General features: G+C 43.9%; 1 protein-coding gene across 2 annotated transcripts in view; it reads left to right on the forward strand.

Annotated features, from left to right (window-relative positions):
- LOC128874324 (uncharacterized) overlaps positions 1-16629 on the forward strand; it is a 125436-nt gene extending 108807 nt beyond the window's left edge. For both annotated transcript variants that reach the window (XM_054118960.1, XM_054118961.1), the window contains 5 exons: positions 9734-10312; positions 10538-12181; positions 12594-12692; positions 12830-13748; positions 13835-16629. In XM_054118960.1, the coding sequence (XP_053974935.1) occupies positions 9734-10312; positions 10538-12181; positions 12594-12692; positions 12830-13748; positions 13835-14339 (3746 nt within the window). In that variant the 3' untranslated portion in view covers positions 14340-16629. The remainder of the gene's footprint in view (positions 1-9733; positions 10313-10537; positions 12182-12593; positions 12693-12829; positions 13749-13834) is intronic.
- Positions 16630-16671: the final 42 nt, after the last annotated feature.

Genomic DNA, 16671 nt, shown 5'->3' on the forward strand with positions numbered 1-16671 from the left:
TCTTGCCACCTACTTACATAGTCACTTGGTAATGTGAACCGAAGGAAGAAGCAGACAAAAACAGCGTGATTTCTTGGTAAAACGTTTTGAACATTACTCAGCGTCATCGTTGCACATCGAACGATATACAAAGAAGTCTTCTTCGGTTGATTAATTTCTGATGCATGCGTCGTATACGTGCGAAACCTGCGAAGGTGTGGATGTATAGTATGGATGTATGTATGTGTACGTATACGCGCACCGTATGGAAGGTAAAGACACCAAGGATCTCCGATCTGCGAATCGACGAACGATCGATATTATTAGTTTTTTGGCAGTTACTGAGAGCGCGACACACAATTACCTGTATATCATCTGTTTATTACTTGTACGATCAAACTATTCGTATGGTCCAAGATATTTTCTAAAAATACGGGCCTTAGACATGGTAATAGGAGTTGAGGAAATTAGAATCTCCTATAATCTTAGAATACGATTAGGCAAAACGTTGATGTCTACTAGAAAATAAGCAAAAGTACCCAAACATTGACTAGATCTGTAAATCATTCTTTCTTGGCGAAACGCTATATACCTGAGTCACTTTCTAGGCTGTCCATCGGGAATGATTAAGAGAAGTTTCCTGAGGCTAGCTTACTCCTGATAGAGGGTAGTAGGAGCTACGGAACTTGAAATGTTCTGTAATTCTAAAATACGATTAGGTAGAACAGTGATATATAGTAGAAAATTGCAGCAAAAGATTACCTAGAAAGTACTCTGGTACCTTGTTTATGATCATCTATCAAAGTTGTTTCTCGGCGTCTACTTCTACAGTCACTTGTTGTGAAGAAAAAAACAGACCGAAACAACTTGCTTCTTAATGAAATGCTACGAAAATTACTTAGTGTTTTCGTTACATACACAAAGAAACCTTGATTGATTAATTCTTGATACTGGATAGTAGGAGTTGTGGAACTTGGAATGTCATGTAATTCTAGCATACGATTAGGAGTAAGTGTGTTCGTGTCTGTTGAAAAAATAGGATAGACACTAGTCCTTTGCTTACGATCAATCACCAAAGTTGTCTCTTAGAAACTACAAGATACGAAGTCTGAGCACTTGATGTTGCAAATCAGAGAAGGGAACAGTTATTTACAACGTACTTTCTTAACGAAACTTTATAAACCTGACTTTATAAACCTCACTTCCTTGGTTGCATATCGAGGATGTTTGAGAGAATTGTATATTTATAAGGATCCTCTAGTTCTTAATGTCCCTTGCAGAATTCCAAATCTTTGCCATCTTTGCCATCAACGTTAACACTGTAACCACCATTTGATGCTTTATAATGTTCCTTTCAAACTGGGTGGCATATATATTATACTGACAACTAAAGTGAGAACTTCGAATCTAAACAGGTTCGGATTAGATCTATGTTAGGTTTACCTTTTGTCTATAGCAGTTACGTGCCCAGTCTGAATGCGTTCGCAATGATTTACCACAGTTGTCCCGTGGCGTCTGCGCGCATAATCAGGCGTACTCACAATGACTTATTTTACAATAGATGAAATTGCAAACTTACGTAACGGCCAAAAACAAGGAATGCGGATTTTTTTTAAGCGCAGTTATTCAAGTTTTCAATTAGTATTACTTTTGAGGGTAGTTTCACCCTTCGAACTCAAGTGACAGCCGTCAAAAGAATTCGTATATCTAACTTTTGGTCGCGCTACAAGACTGCTAAATTCCATACCAATCACATGGATAACATTGTTCTCTTCTAGAAGGCATTGCTTATCAGTGAGACGATTCGACAGAAAATAAAATACGCGACGAAACATTTCCGTATTTCCACGGTTGTACGTTGGCGAATCCATGGATATCAGAACGGTCCGATCTATTAATACGATTCATAAATCTCGCGAGAGGACGGGCTAGCAATAATTAGGAAGAACGAGTGGACAAAGGCGCGAATAATTCTATCGGCAGCGGCCAGGGAGGACCGTAAATTCCCTCGGTCGAAAGGAGAGCGTTTCGAGTTCGCGAGAGCCGGCTGGCGAGTTTCTGGAATCTCTCCGACTTCTTCCCTAAAGAAGGAAACGCGTTAATTATAATGACGGTGTAACCGGCGTTTATTCTGGTCGACGAGTCCGCCAGCCGCGACCGCGACGCGACGTGGCGGATTGGGAAGAAGAAACCGGGCTACGTGGAAGAAGGTGCTAAACGGATAGCACCGAGAGAAACGGGACAGTAGAATGGCGACCATAACGTAATTTTGACAGAAATAACGCCGTCGTGCTCGCTGAGGGACAATAAGTCCGCGATACTCTCGCGGAGGATCTCAGAATAGTTTAGTGTCCGGTCTCTCACTCTATCTCCTCTCGTGGATCACTCCGCCTCTGTTCCGCGTGTTCCACCTTCAACCGCGGCTTTCCCGTTTCAGCTGCTCGCTTTGGGTGACCCTCTTGGCGCCACGATTTTCATGGTTGCGACTGGATTGATGATTGCGCCGTATACGGCCGCTAGACCAATTTACGCGAATCCTTAACCGGCGTCTCCGCTCCAGTATAATAAAGGACGACAACCTTTTTGAATTTTTAATCAAACGCTACCGACAATAACAGTTTCATATTTTGCGCACTCATTTATACGCGCGTCAAGAATAATATACACCCTCGCGCATAAATATGTGGACACTTACTACTTTCAATGAAGTTAACAACATTTAATAATATTAAATGTTTCGACTGCCATATTCAATTTTGTAGCGGAACTATGGGATCGTTTAGAACCTATAGAACTCTTGTAATCACTCGTCAAGAAACACGATAGTTATGCTATCCAAGTGTCTGACTAATGAAGATACACACTCCTAGGAATCCTTGGTACTGCTAAATTCTACAGACTATCATGGCCTCTATTATTTACAAATACGTTAACGCCTTCACTTGATTTCCATAATTTCCAATATAATTTGAATCGGACAAACATCTTTCTAATTATTCTTCCAATGCTAAATCGTCGTGAATTGGTCTAATTCTCGTTAAAGCATTCTCTTAAATTATTTGTACAGCAACTATTCTACTATCTTTGAACATCTTCAGTGTTTACCTACGAGGGGAATAATATTTTGTAATTTAACGGGACGATGATTTTCGCACGTAACCGAATGACTATAAAATAAATAGCTGCATCCAACCGAATCGTTGAAAAAATTAGGTGAATTTAAAGGTTACAACGGTGGGTCGAATTGTAGGGATCGCTGGAACCTGAGAACACGATGGGCTCCGCTTCTGTTGGACGGATTCAACCGTTCCCCCACAGCTTCGTGAAAAATATTAAAACCCAGCGCGTCTCGGTGTTCCCGCCAATCGGGTTCCATCCCTCCCTTCCCCGCAGCTTCCGTGGAGTCGACGCGACGTTCCTATTCTGGCTCATTAAATCGCATCTGGTCGGTTACTCCTTTACCAGAGCCGTTTTTCCGGAAACAATGTTGTGACGAGGGCCGTCGAAAAAGGGGTAAAGAGCCAAGGAGAAGAGGGGTGGCTGCCCGTTGGGACTCTTTTTTGTCGGTATTTAGGCCCTCTCGAGGGAGAGGGAAAAAATGGAAGGAAAAGGTTCAATGGACCCTTCGCGATTGCAAGGAGAACGGACTGCGACGCAGCAGGCACTTGACGCATTATCCAAACACGCGATTTTGTGGGCTACGTTAACCTTTGCCCCCACCCCCCACCCCCCTTTCGTCCTGTTGAACGACTCTAACTGTTAATTATTCGTGAATCGGCCCTTCCCGATCTTATTCGGTGCGTCGAATAATTTTTATTGTCCGCGGTATAGATTTCTGGCTACCAAGCGAAGAGGACTACCGGTTGTTCCGTTAATTGGGTGACTCACAACACGGGGTGTATCTCGACGTGTGGAGTCCGTCAGCGATAGATCGAACGAACAAAAGCGATTAAAAATTGCACACCTACATGTGCACTATTTAATCTTGTTCCCGAGTTGTTTACCTTCGCAGAAAGTGCTAATCTTCTCAGACTTCGTAGAATTATTGCGTGTTCGATAAATAAATGTTTTCAAGGGATTTAAAAAATAAAAATTTAACCGGTGTATATTTGGAAAACGAACTGACCATGAGATCCATCCGTTTCATTCGTGCGATGTGAGTCATTCTTTGAATTTTTCTTGAATAGAAGATCTGACAATTCGTCGGTAATCGACGGCGACGAACGTGCTTTTCTGTATCGGCAATTCATCAGAACGTGGCAACGACAATTATTTAATTTTTCATTCGATCGAGCAGTCCCGAAAATGGCCGGCACCGCTGTAAACGGAGGTCGTGAGCGCTGGAGGATTTCGGTGCACACGGGTCAGATCGTGGGACGCGTATAAAGGGTTATTCAGTCGAGGCCACGCGGATTAAACGATTTAAAAAAGAAGGAGAACGGGACAGCCGCGCTGAAATACGGGGCCTGCTTTTCAGGATCGGGCTTTTTGAAAATTTCAAACTCCCCAAGCTCGGGCCCGTTTCCATTCGCAGCCGGATCGACCTTTCCCCTTCTCTGTCGCGCGAGTTTCAAGAACTACGAATAAAAGGGTTCGACCTGAAAGCCGCTCGATCCTCGTAAGGGTAGGAAAAGAAGGGGGGGGAAGGAGGGCGCTGGTGCGTGTGGCGTCCTGTGAGTTTCTCATATTTTTTAAGATTTGTCCCTTAAGCCGCGTCACGTTTCTCGTATTCTTCATTTGCTGCCAGCGTTTTCGACGGACTGCGTGGGTGGCACGTCTTCTCCCTTGGAACGCTCGAGCAGACAGAAAAGGAACCGACTTGTTCAATCGTACTTTTTGTTGATCAACAAAAGTGTATCTTGTTAGTTCGTAAAGACCCAAACGGTAGCACGGTAGTACGATTGTTTGTTAATCCTTGCGATGCAAAGCCTTTCTTTGTCATATGGACTACCATATGGTAGGGCTACTTTGTACCCACTTAATAGAAATCTATAGTGTCCACAATAACTTTACAGGAACGCTACGTTTAGAATATATCTGAGAATAAAAGGTTTAGAGTAAAGTAGTCCGTTATAAAGTTTGAGGTGAATAAGCGACGAAGCGCAGATAGTTTATTTATCATTTGTTACCTCATTCGACGATGCGTAAATTGTTGCGTAATGAGTCCAGTGTTAATAGTTGGTACACTTGAGAACATAAATATTTCATTCGCTGTTAAATAATGCGTACAATATGTAAATCAGTTAATTAAATTTTATGTTTCCGATAACTGCGATAGCAGACCTATCAGGGGAAATGGTAACCAACTCGTTCTCGTTATAATTAATGGTGATCTAGAATGAATACGTGTAATCGTTCTTGGTATTCGTACGTCTCTGTTACTTACCGTATGACGGTTGGTGTCTCACTGTTAGGATTAATTCGTTATCCCCAGAGGAGACACAAATCCTCGGGATCTCGATCACATTTTCGACTTCCCTATTTGGAACGTACGATTAGACGAGCCGGTATGTGGTTCAGAGTCCTTTATGGATCGATTTCTCTTTACACTTGAATGTTTATTCTTTAAATCTCTTAATTGATGATTGCATATGCGCATTAAATTATACAAAAAAGAAAATCAAAATATAGTTTATAGGTATATTGAATTATACGTTATATTCATAGAAACTCATCATTTACTCATTCTTCAAGTGTCTTTCTAGTTTAGAATCTCCGAGAAATTCTCTCATATAAATTGTAGTTCGTTTTCACAATTGAAAGGCCATCTCAATGCCAACTATCTTTAATTCTCAGAAACTGTTGTGTTCGAATCGATTGGAAGCAAGCCCTATCGGAGGGTGGGCCAGCCAGGCCAGCTGACCTAGACAGGGGTCCCAAAATTGTACAATATAGATAATTAACATTTTTGACGCTCTTAGGATCAATTCATGACCTAGTAATAATAAGTAATACATAATAATGTTTGTTTACAAAGAGGATGTATCGATGACGCTCATCTGCCAACAGTTTCAAATTAATTGATAGTTTATTAGTAGAAAATTAGTTTGAACAGATTAACCGTTCAAACAATTAATCCCATAATTTGTTTATTGCAAAAGAAGACAAAAATATATATTTTATCAGTGTAATAAATCTCATTGGATCTTGTATGCATTGACCATTTCAAGTCTTATCATATTGTGCAAAGTAATTCATATAGATTCGTAAGAATGAATTTTCCACATTCCCGTGTGATACAAGTAGTTTAATATGTTGTTGACACTGTTTTTCTGTGCGGCTCGGGTTTTATTTTCTTTTAAATCGCACGCCTCGAAGAGTCAATCTCCGGGGCCCCCTCGATCGGCTATAAAATCGTTTAAACTATAGATACGAATTTCCGTTAGTCTGGAAAGCTACTTGTAACGTCGAAATCGCGAAGAAGCGCACGATTCGCGCAGAATATGCATCATTGTATCTTTTAACGAGTTCCAAGGCCAGGTGTCGTTCGACAGTCGCGCGGTCGCCGTCTTGGCACGCTTCCTGCGTCGCGAGCCGCATAATTAGGCGTCAACAAAATGTCTGACATTCCCGGATACGAAAGAAGAATCATGGACACCGTGCCTCGAGATGCCGAATGAGCTTATTCTTAATTAATACAACCCGATCGGGCCTTGACCCCCCCGCGTGTCGTCCTCCCTCGCTTCGTCTATGTCCCGAGAGCGTTCAACACCGACAAACAGCGCCGAGAAGCTGGTTGTAAATTCGTGCGGATAACAATTTCCTCGACGCGGCTTGCTAGTCAGAAGGTGGCTCTTAACGAGCGGCACAAAACACGCAGCTGCGTTACATAATTACTGCACCGGGAGGATAGATTAATAGTCATAACCGAATGTTACGCAACAATATACGCGGAGCGTTCCCGGTTTGGTTCAGCGGAGTCGGATAATTAATTTAAACATCCAGGCCGAACTGTAAATTTCGTAACTCGAGCACGTGCCTGTCCCCCCTGTTACGGAAGAATTTCGACGCCTTTGATCGCGAGCCAATGAAAGAAATCGGGGGAAAGGTTGTGCAAGTCGGTGGTTCTAGTTCTCGAACTGAACACTTTTGGTGGCTCGACAAATGACAAGGAAGGAAATTGGGTTGTATATTTGGCAATCGATATTCCTTTAATTAAACAACTTTTCCAAAGGGAGTTTAGGATTTTGTTTCTTAATTGGTAAATATGCCTGTCGGTGTAGTCGTAATAGACACTTGAACATCGTATTTCACGTCTAATCTGTTGGTATGACGAGCTACACGTGGGGATAGTCAATTACCTTGAGAACAGAATATAGAAAACCCTAAAGAATATACTTTCTCAAAAATTTCGACCGGATGTGGCAAATCAAATTTTATAAGCTGTATCCGCTGGTGCCGAGCCACCAAAAGTGTTCAGTTCGAGAACTAGCATATGGTACTACGAATAAAGGCGATGTAAACAATGTCTATTAGGCTTTGTTTAGTCGCAGGGCTTACAAATGCTTTCCAGTTTTCATCTTCCTATTTCCCTAAAATACATTTATTATTCAATATTGAAAGTTACTTAAAGGTAAACAGATCTAGATATTCTTCTTCGCGAAATAAACTACATAAAAGGGCGATGCACCCACCCACCCACGAATCCCGCAACTCGAGGACTTTCTGGCATGAGCACGTAGACTCAGAGTCTCGGCGCAAGGTCTCGGAGGGGGTACGAAATTCCAGGACCTCCCGATAGTAGAAGGTCGTGCAAACGGTCGAGCATAGATTCGCGTAATTTGGAGAACATAATGCCGAAGCATAATGCCCGTGCCTCTCCCTCGCAACCTTTACCGTTTCGTCTCTTTTCTCGGCGTTCCTTTTTCTTCGGTTCCTCCGCCACGACGCGAACCCTTCTTCTCTTTCGCGTACACACGTGCGCATAAAACTTCGCCTGTACCTATCCCCACCAGGCGTGGCCGAGAAGGGGACCCCTAAGAGAAATATTCGACAATTTTTAAACTCGTTTCTGAACGCATTCATACGCGCAGAGTCGGCAAGTAGGAATTTCTTCGAATCAACCGGGCCCTCGACAAGGGTACGCCGAACGTGGAACGTGGTTTCCGGCGAACGGGGGTGCGGGGGGCACGCTATACCATATATTCTCCTCCCGCTTACATATTTCGCGGCTACTCGCGAAATTCTCGGGAAGGATGAGGAGCACACGCTTATTAATGTTCCGAAGAAGGGAACGCGGTGTTCCATAGCTAGAGCCAATTAAAGACGCCAACTATACTCGCAAAAATTACAGCGTATTTACACGAAACATTAATAAATGAGCGTTGAAATTAAAATTTAGAATACTAATTGTCCTCGCAAATTGATAATGAAAATCACAATGAAATTTTACAAAACTACTTCGAAAGATCTGCAAATTTACAAAAACCATCCGATAGTACTTTATATTCTTTAAAGAATATCTGTACCTGAACGATACTTTACGTATCGGAATTTGTTTAAAAATCAATGGCTATCCTCTTTCAGCAACATTTCGTTATATTCCCGCGAGTATTGCGTGGTGTATCGAATTCACGATTCCTTTTTTTTTCGCTACAGTCATTGTTTTCTCTGGAATTCTCCTTTTTGCTCCAACGCTCTCCTTATTTCTCTGTGCAACGCGGATAACCAGTTTTTCGGGTGTCCAAGAGCTCGCGGGTCGTCGAACGGACGCTCATAACTCTTGATATGTGCATCGGAAATTGTTCTAATGTGTCGTTGAACTGCATCAACGCCACTGCAGATAAAGCCGTTCAACGAGGCAAGCTTCTGCCAGTTCAACTACCTTAACTGCGGAGATCTTCCTTACCGACAGCCGTATTTAGCAGCGAACGATAATACTACCGACTGAATTCAGTTGGAGAGACGCAAAATAGGAAATTATCACGTGCCGCTGAAATCAAAGATTATTTCCAGTTCTAACCTTATGATAATATTTAATATTCAGCATAATATACAGTTGAAAAATATTATATGATATTATTATTTCGGTATCACTTTTGATTTATAGACAAACATCTGTCTAAAATATATCGTTTCATTTTTGTTGTGTTTGTTTAATAAGCAGCAAACAAACAACAATCTTGGTGCAGGAATATAGTTTCTTCTCCCGAGATTAACCCTTTGCAGTCATTTGGAAAATATGTAATAAATTTTTCATGGTTGATGGTAAATGATTTTATTTACATTTTAGAAAATGAAAGTTTTTAATATTTGCTTCTTATAACAGTGTAAAGTCAGAATCACATATACTTGAACTAATTTCACTGTATATATCTATTTTTAAATTGCTACGAGACTTGATGATCTTACGTTAGACACAACTTTTTACCACGATCTAAATTAACGCTGAAAATATTAGAATTTCAAATAAAAAATCTTACCACTGTATCAAGCTTTACTATTTAACACTTCCTAAAAGAGTATATGTATACAGATCTTAGACACCTCATATTGATATTTTTAGACACCAGATATTGATATTAAATCTTCGTGGTTCGCATAATCTAACACAAATGAAGATTCTTGCTTCTCGGTTGCCAATTGAGTTGCCGCGTAAAACCCAGTGGTACCTCTCGATTGTAAATAAATAAACTTTGAATCGCTAATGCCTTATATACAGTTTATCGAATTATTTGATTCATGTCGAATTAATCGTCAGCCGGCCAGTTCTGGGAACTAATTCTAACCTTCTCGTTCTGGTTTCTGATTTCAGCATTATTGAGACAAAGCATGTCTCCAGTTGCAGACACACTAATCGGCAGCTCGAAAAGCTCTGTGTCCCAGCCGATAATCGATTACTCTCGATATGTGAGGAGGTACTCGTCGGGACAAGAATGTGGTAGCTCGTACTGTAAGGAACTTGGCTGCAGAGAGCATTTTCACTGCCTGGACTGCAGTGGTAGGGTGTTTGTGAAAAAGGAAGAGATGATCAGGCATTTCAAGTGGCACAAAAAGAGGGACGAATCTTTGCAGCACGGTTTCATGAGGTACTCGCCAACGGACGACTGCTCGGAAAGGCATCCGGGTCGTGCCTGTCCTCACAATAGGAAACAGACTCACTACCACTGTATACACGAGAATTGCGACAAGGTTTACATATCAACGTCAGACGTGCAGATGCACGCGAACTATCACCGTAAAGATTCCGCGATCATACAGGAAGGTTTCCAGAGATTTCGAGCCACCGAGAGCTGTGCTACCGAACACTGTCCTTTCGCTGGTCAACGGACCACGCACTTCCATTGTCGGCGACCAGGTTGTCGATTCACCTTCAAGAACAAGGCTGACATGGGTAAATAAATGTTTACGTTTGCAACGCTCTACCCTTATGACTAAAAATTGGAAAGACTTGCTATAAATGCATAACCATTTGTAGTTTAGATTCGTAGATGACGTGTTAATATTATTAAAATTACTTATGTTGTTACGGTGTTATAGTAGTGCAACAAAAAAAAGAAAGACACATTTTTAATCGTATCTTTTACGATAAGCTTCAATTACTCTTTCCTTTTCACAGACAAACACAAATCCTACCACATCAAAGACGAACAGCTGTCCAGAGACGGATTCAAGAAGTTCATGAAATCAGAGGCGTGTCCCTTCGAGCAGTGTCGTTTCTCCCGTGTTTGCAACCATATCCACTGCATACGACCTCACTGCAGCTACGTCCTCCACTCTTCCGGTCAACTATTCTCCCATAAGCGGAAACACGAACGCCACGAGTCCGAGCTGGCTTACAGAAAATACAAGCAGATCAGCACAGTCGGTGGGATTCGACCATCCGGTTCCTGGCCGCCCGACGATCTCAGCACTCAAAGTCTTTCCTTGAGCTTAAACGGTGAAAGTTCAAACGAAGACAGGGGTTCGCCATCCTACTATTCTCTCGACGACTCTTTCCAAAGCGGAAGCGACCTCGCGATGGACCTCACCGCGCCAACGACCACCGTCACGGCCAGCGGAAGTTCCACGGTGACCGTTGAACAGCCACACCAACCGCAACAGCAAAGTCAACTTACCCCTACGGAACTTGCGTACCTGGTACCTGCCACCGCTGATTGTCCGTGTCATCTGGGCAGGGAGCATCATCATTGCGGCTTGGATCGTTGCGGAGCCGCGTTAAGGGACCCACGCGAAGTTAGGGAACATTTAAGAGAGCACGAGACTCAAGAACGCATCACGGACGCCTTCTTCGAGGAAGGAGGCTGCGACGATAATTGCCCGTACGCGGACAAGGAGAAGCATTACCACTGCAACTGGGAGAACTGTCGCGAAGTCATTCTTTCCACGGACAAGCCCTTCCGTCGCCTTCAGCACTACAAGATCCACGAGTACAGCAGGCAACTGAACCTCTCTTGCTCCTCTCATGCTCTGTCCTCGGACGTAACATTGACCCACCTGACGAACATCGACGCGATGTTCAGGCGGAAGAGGGGCAGACCTCCTAAGAATCGGGTAATCGAAATCTGGTCCGGCGGTGATCATGCCACGCACACTCACGACTCCCCACAGGCTATTTTCACCAGTTTCAAACTACCAAAACCTCAAACGCCTAGCTTGACGCCGAATCCTTTGACCGAGGAACGCGAAGGAAGCATCTCGCCTTCGAACAGCCTCGGCGAACCCGAGGGGTTCTCGACCTATAATCCCGACGGATGCCCCGATCTGGCTTGCGTTCTCAGGTCCACCAGACATCATCATTGTCTGCAACCGAGGTGTCACTTCTCCACGGACAAACCCGACCAGTTGCTGATGCACAGCAAAGACTTTCACGATAACGTCGACATACCGCCAGGCTTTGCCTTCTTCGACAAGATAGTGGATTGCCGGTTGCCCGGTTGTCACAGTAATCGCGTCAATCGGCATTTCCACTGTACCAGACCGAACTGCGGCTACTCGTTCGTCAGATACTCGACCATGGCTTTGCACGAGAGACAGCACAGCGGTCACAACGAAACCGGCGGCCACGAATCGTCGTCCCACGAGTGCCAGACACCGGCGCAAGCAACGGTTCAAGATTCCAAACCGAGGATCCAGGTGAAAAATCCTGCCGAGCTCATAGAGAAGCCGGACGAAAGTTTGACCGGAGGGGATGGGGAGAACAGATCGATGATAGACGACAAGGAATCCGAGATTCCGAGTCCGGACGCCAACAAAACGACCGGTAAGTGCTGTTTGGCTAAGGACACGAACCAATGCACATGTATAGTATTGTTTTATAGATGAGTTTTGTTTGGTAGTTACTTGAAATGTCACGAGAAAGAGTCACCCGATCAATGCATGTTTTTTTTTTTGCACGTACACGCACTTCAATGTATATTTGAACACCTCATATCAGCGCTCCTCGACCCTTTCGATATTTTGATCGATTCATTCAACCGTACCGCTTATCGAAAGGATTAACCTACATCTCCACTACTCCCGTTTTACTCAAATTTTTTTTTTTTTTTTTTTTTTTTTTTTACGTTTGTACAATTATTTTGTTCTTTCTGTCCGATGTATCTATTGTACAAGGTGGTTGTAATTATAGTGGGAGGTATATTTGAAGTGTTGGTTGTTTGGTTGATTGTTGCTAGTGGTGAGGGCGGCAGGCACCTATTATCCGGTCAGTGGACCGCCGAGTGAACCTGCACTTCCGGGCGTCGTGCTATCCATGCGAACTTCCGTGCATCAAGGTTCGTGTCTCTTTCGACGACAAATTTTGTTGGCTTGAAACGTGTTCTCTTAGTATTGTATCAGTAATGTCGTCACGATTCACGTTTGTCGTTCGGGATTTCACGCTCGAACTTAGACCGATCATTTCGATTTACAGAATCGCCGGTTCTCCCATCCACCAGCTCAGCCTCGCCGCATACTCTTTACGGGCCTGAGCAGAGCTGCGGCAGGCCCTTCTGCAAACTGAAGCGCAAAAACCACTATCACTGCAACCCGTGCAATCAAGCGTTCTCCGAACTGGATCGATTGGTGGCTCACATCCCGAAACACTCGACGGGTGTCATCCTCAGTCAGCAGCAACACGACTTGGCCAATCAGGTCCCCAGTCAACTGCAGCACGATTACTTGGCACAGCTGTCGCAGAAGCACGACTTCATGGCGCAGAACGCTCAGATGGCTCAGAACATTCAGAACTTCCAAAATCAGATGCAACGTCAGATGCAACAAACTCTGGGCCAGATGAGCCAGCAAACCCAGGTAAAAGAAGTGAAAATGGAACGTACATGGTGTGGCTCCGATGTTGGCATACAGAACGCCCCGAACGTGAAGAGGGAGCCCAGTGAAGTTTTGAAGGACGAAGGGAACAACTCTGTGATGGACAGCAACGAGAACGGACAGTTGTCGCAGCCGAGCTTACCGCCGAACGTGCAACAGTCTCCGGTTCCAACCAAATTTGAGCTCGACCTCAGTCACGGCTTTCATTTTCCTAGCCCAGCCGTGATGGCTGCCATGAATCAGCAGATCGCTTTAATGAATCAAGCTCTACCGCCTTTCCTTCAGCACGGTGGCATGTATACTGGTGGACCAGGTTTGATGTTCGCGCCTGGTCTACCCCCAGCGAATTTTCTACCTCCTACCAGGGATGAGAATCCCTTGGCTTCCTTAGCGGCAAACTTGAATTTGAACAAGAGGTCTCTGTCTCCCCCCGACAGCAATTCTCCCGAGGCGAAGAAGCAAAGGCTTCATCATTCGATGCGAATGCTCAAGGACGAACCTGTACCCGAAGGATACGTCAGGTTTGTATTCTATTCTATTCTTCGTTACGTTTCACGTTCGTAGGGTTCTATGGCATTGTCGTAATTCGCTTCCTCTACGGTTTCAGGTTCAGATTCAACGAAGACTGCAGATACACCCATTGCGGATACAGAGAGCATCAGACGCATTTCCACTGTATGCGTCAGGACTGCGGGTACTCGTTCTGCGACAAAACGCGTTTCGTGCAGCACACCGCGAGACACGAGCGACTGGACACCCTGATGGGTGGCGACTTCCAGCAGTACAGGGCCAATGTTCCGTGCGGCAGGGTTCAATGCGCCTATACTTCGTCACTGGGCTCGATGCAGAACAAAGCCTCGCACTTCCACTGTCTGAAATGCGACTTCGTTTGCACGGACACCAACAAGGTAGTGGCTCACCGTCGACAGCACGCCAAGTTGGACAGCATCGCAGCGGCGGGCTTCCAAAAGTTCACGCCCAGTCAGCCCTGCGGAGGTGTTCAGTGTCAGCACTCTGGCAAACAGACTCACTATCACTGTCTACAGTGTCAGTACGCTGTGCTGGGCCTGGCGCAGATGTCGGCTCACAAGTATCGACACATGGACACATAACGACGCCAAGTGAAACGCAAAACGACCACTTGTTAGAGGAGGCTCAAGAAAGACACTTGTCCGGTCCCCGTAGACATTCCCTGACGAATCCGCGCCGCGCGTCCTCTCGCTTCGTAAATCGTAGCTGGCGAGAGAGTACGAGGAAGCAACGGGGGGGCTGGATCCAGCCGGTGAATTCGGATCCTGCTGGCGAAACCTAATCAAGGACTGAGGAAAAAAGACAATTTTCATACACGCTCCCTGTAGACATTCCCTGCAGTATCGCTCGCGATTGTCCATGCCCGATTCATGACGCTACGTTACACGGACGAGCTGAATGATTAGGAGCACCCCGACCGCGGCCTAGTCATTAATCTTCAGCCGTTCTCGTCGAGAAGGAATCGATAGCTTGTGTGGTGTCACGTTCAGGTCGAAGCGAACGATGTCGGTCGATGCGTCGAACGGAACCGTTCGATCAGCTCGATGACTTCGTACTTACGAGAGATATTTATTAACCGATCAACGGACGATCTCGACAGATCGAGGAACCGAAGGAAACCTCGCGATCCTTCGCGAATGTTTAAAACCGTTCGGATCCGAACGGAGTAGCGATCCAACGAAGATGAAAGGAAGGAACCTGACATAGAACTGTAGACAATAACACGGACGACGAGTCTATCGTATAGCTTTAGCGCGAAGAAAAAAGACACACTGTAATATTTAATAGAAAAAGACCTTGTATATTTCGTTTTTCGTTTCTCTTCATTTTTTTCTTTTCTTTTTTCTCTCTTTTTTTTTAGTATCGTTCGTGTACCCTCCGCGTGGTGCAAAGTAGTCGTCGCCGCGACTTAGGTCCTAGAATAGATAGTTAATATATATGTATATGAAAGACAGAGAACTAACACGAGAGAGAAGAAAATCGAACTATTGAAAAAGGATTCATCGGATCGATGAGACTTTGGTTGAAACGACTCGCTGACAACAATGTTCGACTAGCTTTCCTACACGGTTTGCAATGAACGAATGACGAACAGGTTCCCCGAACCTTCGTCAGCTGGCAACGAAGGGAATCGTCTAGTCCATCGCACCATCGGTGATTTCTAAGAGAAATTAAAAGAATGATCGCTTGGCCATCAAGTGACTAATTGTCGTTGAACCATCGTCGAGAAATACTCCACTTAACCGACATCGACAGTCCAAGCCGAAATCTTAAAGCTTTAGTTGACGAGGAGAACCATGCGCATAGGCGCAGCGTGTACTCGACGACGGTGCAGTGATTTTTCAACATCCACGCGGAAGCATTATTTTCTTTTCTTTTGTTTAAACACAACGTTGTTGTCTCTTTCGCGTCACAGCTAGTGTTTCGTTAGTTCCCTTTCTCTCTCAGGCTCGCGAAAGAGAGTCGACCGAATCGAGTCGTAACGAATCGTACTAAAGATTATACGCTTTCTCGGGATACGCTGCCGCGGCCAGGAGGGTACGCGTTTCGTTAATCGTATTACGAACAGTATTGATAATCCGAGAGTTAACAAAAAGACTGCCAGCCAAGACGAGACAGAGCAAGCAAAGGAACAAGGTAGAAGACGAACTGAAATTCGTCCGCGTGTACGAGGAATCGATGTTCGCTGAAAAACAAGAACGGACGTTTTGTTGACTAGAGAGTGTGTATATTAAAAATGTACAGACGCAAGGAAATGAAATGGAAAATGTGTACGTACAAGAGGTATACTCTGAAAAAGTAAAAGGATCGTCTGATATGCGCGCGTCTTATACGTATGCGTTGCGAACGATAACGTTTCTCCCGTTTCTACTCCCAACGGAATGCTCAACGACGATACGATCCGTGTATTTTGTCAGTTTTCGCGCGCAGGGATTAGTCGCGTGACTACGAGTGTTCTTTGTTGAAAAATAAATAGTTTTTACTTCTTTGCGCTCGATGACATTTTCGCTAGGACGAATGAGTAACTCCAGACAATTTTTTGAAATATTTGAACAACTTTTTATAGCTAACATGAAATGATGTTATAAACAAATTAGCGTATACAAATACAATATTTTAATATTTTACGTATCTTTATATCTTAACGAACAAGAGTTCTTAATATGTATTAAGCTCTGTAGTTTTCTTTGGATGGTAATTTATGAAACACAAATCGGAATCAGAATTCATCTTAACTCAAACTGACTTCACTGTAGAAACCCACTTTTAGATGTGTATATTCAAAACAATAAAGATTTTTAAAATAACTTTGTGCTACAATCGTTACATGTAAGCTAACGGTGGAGACATTGTCAAAAAAAAAAAAAAATATATATATATATATATATATATATATATATATATATATATATA

Source organism: Hylaeus volcanicus, chromosome 3 (assembly GCF_026283585.1).
Source record: "Hylaeus volcanicus isolate JK05 chromosome 3, UHH_iyHylVolc1.0_haploid, whole genome shotgun sequence".
Lineage (NCBI taxonomy): Eukaryota > Metazoa > Arthropoda > Insecta > Hymenoptera > Colletidae > Hylaeus > Hylaeus volcanicus.